Genomic DNA, 9,227 nt, shown 5'->3' with positions numbered 1-9,227 from the left:
TAAGTAATAGTAACGTAACGTACGCTATATATATATATATATATATATATATATATATATATATATATATATATATATATGTATACGCGTGAGAGTTCAGTCAGCGGGACATGCGATTGGTATCTCGAAAGCGCTTTCGAGACATCAGACGGACCCGAAGACGCGCAGGAACTGAAGAAATATTCGCTTGCGAAGAGGGCAGTCAATAAGGGCACACCGCTACGCGCGGCAAGGCGTACGATTCCACGGGTCATCAATTCGGCCTGGGGCGTGGGGTCGGCACCTCTTCGGGCCCAGCAAGGGGCTGATTATAATATTATCGCAAATTACCGGCAAAAGCTGCGACGAATTCACGACGATTCGTGACTCCGGCTACAGCCGGCCGCCGGTCGCGGCGGCATTTTCGCAAGAGCCGCAAACCTTAATGAGAGTAGTTGACCAGTATAATGATCGAAGCGCGTCTACCTATCTTTTCTTCTTGGATTCCGACCTTCTCTCTTATGTCTTCTTGTTTTCAGCGAAGCGCAAACGAGCAGAAGATAAGTACCAAGTACTTTAGAGGCACTTCGTACCTCTTTACCACGGCTTTCAGGGCGAATTAAGTGACCCATCGCGAGTCATACGATACGCCGTTTGACCTCTGCGAGCCGCTTAATCGAACGGAGAGTACATCGGTATCTCGGAACTATATAGCGCAAGTTGTACCCTTCTCCTTTGATAGATGCGATATTATATTTCTCACGAAGGACAATAATACAAATATATTTAGACGCGAATTGCATGGCGCCAGCAAAGAGATAAGATTTTTCATGAAAAAAATCATGATAAACGGTCTAATAAAACTGCTGACCGGAGCTATTTTCGATCTAGCATCCTTCGACACAGCATTCCATGTAAAAATATTAAGATAAATATATGTGAATGAGCAACAACGTGTTAGCAGACTCGAGTATAAAAGCTATTTCTTCGTAAAGGAGTCCTTGGATTATCATATATGGAAAAATAACAATGTGAAAAATCGTAGAACGTAAATCCTCAACTTGAATGGAACATAAACCGAAGAACTCGTGAACATTTGAAACAAGAGACGATCGAAGATATTTCTATAAATTCGTTTCACGAACGAAATTTCAGTCTTTCTCGAAAATCAGTAGAAAGAAAATTTTATAGTACTTTTATACTGTTTCATTTAAATGTTACATATTTATAGGATCTAAAAAGAAGATGTGTGTTAAAAAAGGATTGATTTTACCCAAAAAGATGTAAATAAAAGAAATAGTAGTAAATTTTTGAGGTGATTCTCAAACTGCGAAATTTTTAATAATTTGTCGTATCCAAGAAAATCAAAAACTACAAAACTATTTTTTTTACTTAAATCTTTTTAAATCAGTCTTTTCTTAACACTTTTCTTTATTTATATAATCATAATACATGACAAAAGTTTTCTTTTTGACTTTTTATATTTTTTGGATCATTGATCAGTTCATGAAATTTTAGTAAATTATAGAATAATGTTTTCGTTAGAATATAATAACAATTGAAACAAATCAGGGAATAATAAAGAAAATTAGATATAATTCGACATCAATGTACGCGTACATTGTTTACAATGTACATAATTTACAAGATATCCTCATTTCACGTTGGGATCTATCACGAGGTCATCTCAATTTTGCATACGCCAGAAATGTACTCTTAGCGGACAGGAATCTTCTCAGAACACGTCGACATCTAATGTGAATCTGGAGCCAGCACCCCTGTGGAGCAGTGCTGTCTTTATGCTAACAAATAATCTCGATCCTTAAGCAGATTGTCGAAGACTCACGATTACTTTGGCAGACATTAATAAATGCCATTTTTTTCAAAAATAACATTTTTGCCGAATATTATTCCACCCTCCTATTTTTATAAGTTAAATAAAATAATTATATATTACATTCTTCTTTAATAACTGAATTAATAATTAGTTTTATCATAAAAACTAAAATTCACCGTAGGACAAGCGTATTGATATTAAGGAAAAAATAGGCATATAGAATTTCGCTCATCGAAAATTTTCGGCATTCGAAGAAGTGAAATTCATAGATTGACACTTGAATAATGTGTACATATATACATGTCTATATTGGGTCTGTATATCTGTACATCGGTGAAAGTATGATCAGAGAGATATTACGGAAGTCTTTCTGAGCACCCTGCTGTTTGGCAGCCGAAATCAAACGTTGCTCGACGGGAGCTGAAGCATGATGATAATAATGTTTGTTGGTCGAAAATGTGCCTTATATATGTATATTCAGCAATATCATTAATTAAAGATGCGCCCATGATCAATTCAAAGTATAGTCTTCACATTGATGCAATTATTTGCAAACGTACAGCTTTAAATTTGTAAAATATAATATAAAAAAATAGTACAATATAATATAATATAAAAAATACGATCATCGGAATCTTTAAATTTATGTTATTATGTAAAAAAAATTGTCTTTTATATTAATCTTTTTATTTAAACTTATTTCGCATTCGTCGTTAATATTATAGATTTATGAGCATTGCTATGTACTTAAAACATTTTCGCACACGCAATCACAATTTTCATTTATGTTTTCAGGATATTATTAAAAAAGAAAAAGAGAAAGAGAGAGAGAAAGAGAGAGAGAGAAGTATTGTATATCACTTAAAAATTACAATTTACTAAAATTTTCGTTCCGTACTTATAAACTATTTAGTTAACGAGATCGAATAAAATGTTAGTTTTCTAAAAAGATTAAGATTAAATATAATTACTATATGCCGCGAGAGAGATTTCGAACAGTGTTTTGCTTTATTATAAGTTTCTTTCACATACAAGAAAATTGAGTTTTGCTTATTTTAGTTTAACATAATTCGAAATTCAGGAAAGCGGTATAAAAATGTTTCGCTAAGTAACTTTGAACGAAGTAGAAATTTGTTGTAATGAACTTCGATCCGTCACGTTTCAAACAGCGTGAAACGAAGAGACGGAAGGGATCGAGTACAACCTCGTGCATACTGATGGACGAGGGTGGGCGGTCGCATGCAAATATTGTTTTCGTTCGTGCCCCCAAGATATCGCCGACGAAGGAATAAAAGGCGGGCGGCGCACCCGGAATTGCATATGCCACTCCCCATACGGTGTGAAGGTTGGTTTTCGGGCTACTGGAGTAGTCGTGAAGTATGACCCGAAGCGACGTAGTAAATGTGGCAATATGATATATACGCGAGAGGCTGACATACGTCAGCTCAAATAGCCTCTGGTAGATCCTGGTCGTCTTGTACCGAGAATACGGGAAAGATCCTAGTACCACAAGAGTGTAAAGTTCCGCCGGCCTTACACATAAGAACCATCAAACGAGGGGAGACGTTAATGTCTGGCGTACATAAACATGAAAATATCACCGGCTTGTTAGAGAGTCTTTTCAAGCTGCCGATTATTGCCGCTTTAAATCAATCGAATGATTTTAAGTTCGATCGCAATGTGTACGTATATGGAGTATGTCGCAAAATGCACCAAGAATGAAGGTTTTTGCAAAATGCTTGAATGAAAATTAATATGATAATTATCTTTTTGCGCGAATTCAAATCATACTATGATTTGAGTTCGCGCAAAAAGACTATATGCCTAATACTTTCGAAGTGCAACAATTTATATTTTACTTTCAGAAATAATTAGATACACATCGAGACAATTCGTGAAATATATAAACCTTAATCGGTATTCACTCTGCTTCTTTAAGTGATATTCACAGTATATTTTAAAGCCGTATTTATAATCAATTCTTATTTTAAGTTCGTCTTAAGATACTAATACGGTTCTGTGATTGGCTTATGACATCTTAAGACTGCACTTAAGACAGTTCTAAATATAAGAATCAATTATGAATACTTAAATTATTCCTTGGTACACATTTCTTTTCTTCGAAAAACTACCAAGTATTGTTACTTATTGTTAATTATAATGTTTATACATACAATGTTTTTAAATACACAATCTTATGTACAATTTTTTTTAATATACAATATTATAAATACTTTTTAAAGATGTTAAATTATATGTAAGAATCACTTAATAAATTTGTATATTTATTAAATAAGAAAAATCCAAGATTGCATAAATAAACTTCTCGTGTGTATAGTAAAAGATCAGAAAATCCCAGAAAATATGTATATTAAGAGTAATGTAACTTTGTTTAAAATTAACGTAATTGAACGATTTTTTCATTGTGAAGATCAAAATCCGAAAAATAAGATTATGTAAAATTGTAAAAAAAAAATTGTTATAAACAACTTTCCCAACATAGTTAAAGAAAACGTCTGGATCCATTGAGAATATCAATTAAAGATAAATTTAAATATGAAAAATGAAAAGAATAAAAAATTGGCGCTACTTTACTCTAAACTTGATTTTTAAATGTATTTGAGAATTAATAATCAATTTAATGAATGTGACGAGATACTTGCGTACGAGCGTCCCTATACGATCGACTAGCGTTTTCGTATTAGACATTGGATATACGGTATTGATAAATGCTAAGTGGTGGTTCGATAGATTAGCAATTAAACAGCTTCTTTTGCTTTGGAATGCGTCTCAACTTGTTCTTCGATGGACCGTTCCACCTTCCAAGTTCGAGTTGATTCATAAGTTTCTCATGTACAAATCCAGTAAGTTGCGATAACATAACCGAACATGCTCGGTTGTGTAATTTCGACAGCAGAAATCCGAGATGATTACGTTAGCTAATTCACATCTTATAAACTTCCCGAGGAATTCTGCAAATTCCAACAATTTTGAAAGTTTTGAATTTTGTGTAAGTTTAATAAAACAGGTCTCTTGAATAAATTTCAAAATTTCGAGCGTCCGAAGATAACTGTCTTGAAAAAGTATACCTTGAAGACAATAGATCTCAGATACATAAAGATTTAAGATAACCTCGAAATAAACCAGAGATCAAAACTCGATTCTTAAATCACGGTGTACATGTACACCAAACGCAGCCTCATAGATATGAGTGGCCGTTTGGCATGAGAAAAAATGGAGGGACGCGAGGTTATACACGCAGAGAAGAGAAGAAAAGGAAGAAAGCGACGACGGATGGAGAAAGAGAAACGAGAGTAGAAGAGAGAAGAAGAAACGCTCAAGGGAACTTTCTTCTCTACTGCTTGATAAACGGCGGCAGATAATTAACAACGCCCCGGTATATACTTCGCGCGTGGGCGATCCTTCGCTTCTCGAACTCCGGTCGAATTCGTTTCCAATCGTCGTAGTCGTCGTCTTTGTCGAATTCTTCTCATTCGAAACACAGAAGCCGGATCGTACAATCGCGCGAGTAAAACAACCGCCAACTTCTACATTCGTTCTCACAACATACAACACGATCGAGCCGTAATCGAGAGAGTAAATTAGGAAAGGATGCATCCGTACAGTCGTGATCAGCAGTTTTATTCAAGCGAAAACTTCTGCAAGATTTTTCTCGCTAGAAACACGAGTACCCATCAATGTTCGATGTTTCTTTTTTATGATTACTGATACAAAGTTTCGTAGAGCTATTTCCTACTGTTGTCGAACCTGATGCATTTTAGTTGGCGCCGATCAGACATGAGTCTTGCAACTTTCATCAAATATTTTAGCAATTCAACTGCTCGCAATCAATGCAAAGCGTTGCATTATTATCCACGATTGTGGTAGATGAAATGAAGTTACTTCGATTTCCGAGTCGAGGAATTTTGTTTGAAATATATTTGAAGTAATGCAAACTCACCTTCACCGCATGTCGATGTGAAATCATCCATCACTTTAAAGAATCTGCAAGGAAAGAGAGCAAAAATTTTTACTTTTGGCAACATTAGTGATTGCAATTTAATTTTGTAACTTTACATTTCAAGAAGGTAATTGGCGTTACAAAGAAACAATTTACTTTTTAATAATCAATCTAAATTTATGAAATTTTACATGACCGGAGCCAGCTAAAGAGACTTGCTTTTGAGAAATATTAAATACGTATATATTTATATTAGGGTACACATGTGAGTTAAATATTCCATGTCCGTTGTTAAATTACTTCGTAGAATCGCTCGTTTTATAATAAGTGATTCTTATTAACATTCTTACCATATAATTATTTATACGGATTATACATAGTTAGTTACCTTGACTAAATAATGTTATTAATAATCTCAAGTGCGATATTATAAGAATGCATATAATAATATAGCGCCGCCTTTGAAAGAGCAGCAGCCTTTTATCCGTCCTTCATTCGCTTCCCATAATTTTACGAAGCAGCAAGCGCGACGGCGATCGAATTTCCCTGGAGTCGATGAAAAAAGTAATCGGTTAAATAAATATTCAGGTACCGGTAACCGGTCGAGTAAACCGGCAGTGTAATAGCTATGTAATAGGATGCAGAACCCGAGCGGTAAACGAAGGAGGTATGGTAATGAGACTTAAAAGCCGGAATGTTGTACGTCCTGAGTTACGGACGGGTGCAGCAAGTAAAAGTCCTTTACACGTCACGCAGGGGTGCTAAGAAGTTAAATCGATTCCGAATTATGTCATGAAAACACATCGCAACCGGCGCTCACGCGTGTCGGACACAGATTAATAATAGCTGCAGCGCCGGCGATTTTTCAGCGGGCAACACATTTTCCCTTTTGTCTCCTATAAACTTTGCCGTGAACTTACTGGCGGTTTCTTTGTGATCTATGAAGGTAGAAGGCAGAAGAAATGGAGAAACGAGAAAGAGATTTCTGAAACTTCGCAGATTCGGAGATAGGGTGGCGCTTATATAATAATTTACGGGGGAGCAGTCATGCATCACATCGGTTTCCCTTCATCGCCGAGGGTGAAGAAGAAAAAGAATCAACGGATTAAGCCTATGGAAAGGTGTTCATGTATTTTTTTTTTTTTCGCGTTCTTATAACCGTTTCACAAAAGATGTTTAACTTTCATCTTGGTTCAACTAACTTTACATCTTTTTCTAATTCTAGGAATTAGTTGAATCAAAATTGAATTTAATTTACGTTGAAAACAAGTGTTAAAAAATTTCGAAAATATTTCACGTAAAGCGAATTATCACATCGTATCGTATTATACTGGCATCAATAATAATTAATGCCAGTATAATATAAATTTCACAATATATGTATATTTTACCACATATAAGTATTAAATTTAAAAAACATTTTTACATTTTTTCATATGCTGTGTAGTAATGATAACATGTTATTACATAATTAATTTATTTCTATATATTAAAAATCATTCGTTTAAACTACGCATTCTAAGATTAATTAACTATTTGAAAAAACACAGAGATCTCATACTGAGATGAGTTTGAAGAAATGTGCTTAGATTTAGTTTCCAAGGAAATGAGAATAGTGGTGACAAGCATGAAATCGTTTCAATCCCCTTCACGAACCCAGATAGACTTGGTTCCCCGAAAAGTTACTACGTTATTGTATTGGGGATTGGGTGGCCCAATTGTGGCGGTCTATAGAGGCTTAATAGGACCGTTTTAGTGCCTTTGGTCCCTTTCAACTCTGAAACGGACTCCCTATAGCACCGATTAGACTAACGCGATTATAAGCACTAACTCACGGCTTGCCGACTGGTTTCAACCACCGTGCATCGTTCAATATCGATAGGTTATAAGGTGAGAGATATTTATAACCTGCGAAACTTGTTAACTCATAATAACTCTCGAAATAGGAGATCTAGTTTGGGAATGTACTTCAATAGCATCAAATCGTAAATATTATCGTTATTTTTAGAAATATCAATACGTTTATATAAATTGAGCAATCTAGTGAAGAACTTACTTATGTAATTAACGCACATGCGATATAACAAATTTACATGACGCTATGTAACTTACACATCATCTGTACGAATCTTGCACAAGGTCAATGCAAGGAATAAGATAAATCTCTGTACGAATCGGTAGCGAAATGTCGACTATCATTCGCTCCCACGGCTGCGCATTTATAATACTTGAAATATTCGTGGCGCGTCTTCCTCGTTTCAAGAGCGTGACAGCACAATCACGGAAAGATGCATCTATCACAGGGGGAGTGGGCACGGCCTTCTACGGGATGAAATATCGAAAGCTAGCTGCCGAGGCTCCGCGTGCCGCGGCGCGGCGTCACCGAAATGTGAAAAATGACGAGCGTTAAATTAATTTGACTTTCGAATTTGAATTACAGATTCGAAGCAGACGCGAAGGTGTCGTTGTACACGGCGCTTCGCACTCTACCCAGTAGGAATTCTCCTCGAAGAACCCAATATCAAGAACCACCTCCATCATCATCATCATCATCATCATTGGCGTCATCAGCGCGATGGCCATATTTCCGACGCTATCTTCGTCGGAAAACCAAAATCAAAAGCTCTGACCCATGTATCTATGTAAGACGAGCGGCCATCAATATTTATAAAATCCCCCGTCATCTATCAGTGGATGAATTCTTTCTAGAAATATTTTACTGCGTTGGCTGCTATGAATGCATAGATTTCACCGCGTATCGAGTGTTTATTCAATATCGCCAAGTGTCATTTATCTTGCGCATTTCGAAGTAGACTGATCAATTCGGTCACTAGAGAATATAGTATTAAATGCTGTTCCGCTTATTACATTCTTAATTTCCGTCTTATTAATTTCCGTCACACAATTTCGCGCATATTTAATTTTATCTCAATTATTCCAGATATTAAATTACAATAGAAAAAATTAATCTAATAGTAAATTCGGTTGGACGCACTAGTATGTTATGTAGTTATATATATTAGAAGATGTATGTCTTATGACAAATTTGATTGGATGCATTCAGAAAAAACTGCATGCACATTAAAGTCATCGTACACAAATTAATGTAAAGGTAAAGGTCTATATTTATATTAAACACACCTATACCTTTACATTAATGTGCATGCAGTATTTTCTGAATGCATCCAATCAAATTTGTCATAAGACATACATCTAATATAACTACATAACATTACGTAAATATATGTATATAATATATAATATAATAATATATGTATATAAAATTGACATTATTAAAAATTGTCTTCAACAATTCAATTATATTATCACATAAATTATCAAACATTTAATTCATTTATATTAGCAAGCAATATTGCTCACTTATAAATATATTTTTATGTTTTTTTTTCTAGATTTTTTAAATGTATTTATTAGCAAGCAATAACGCTA

At 34.9% G+C, this 9,227-nt stretch overlaps 1 protein-coding gene across 1 annotated transcript in view; it reads right to left on the bottom strand.

The window, feature by feature from the left end:
- LOC105625847 (RNA/RNP complex-1-interacting phosphatase) overlaps positions 1-9,227 on the bottom strand; it is a 46,168-nt gene that overhangs the window by 2,274 nt on the left and 34,667 nt on the right. Inside the window, exon 6 of the mRNA XM_012207162.1 lies at positions 5,778-5,821. Coding sequence (XP_012062552.1) covers positions 5,778-5,821 — 44 coding nt within the window. The remainder of the gene's footprint in view (positions 1-5,777; positions 5,822-9,227) is intronic.

The sequence above is a fragment of the Atta cephalotes genome, assembly GCF_000143395.1.
Source record: "Atta cephalotes unplaced genomic scaffold scaffold00001, whole genome shotgun sequence".
In the NCBI taxonomy this organism is placed as follows: Eukaryota; Metazoa; Arthropoda; class Insecta; order Hymenoptera; family Formicidae; genus Atta; species Atta cephalotes.
Note: the sequence above shows the minus strand (reverse complement) of the source record. Positions and strands in the feature narration are given on the sequence as shown.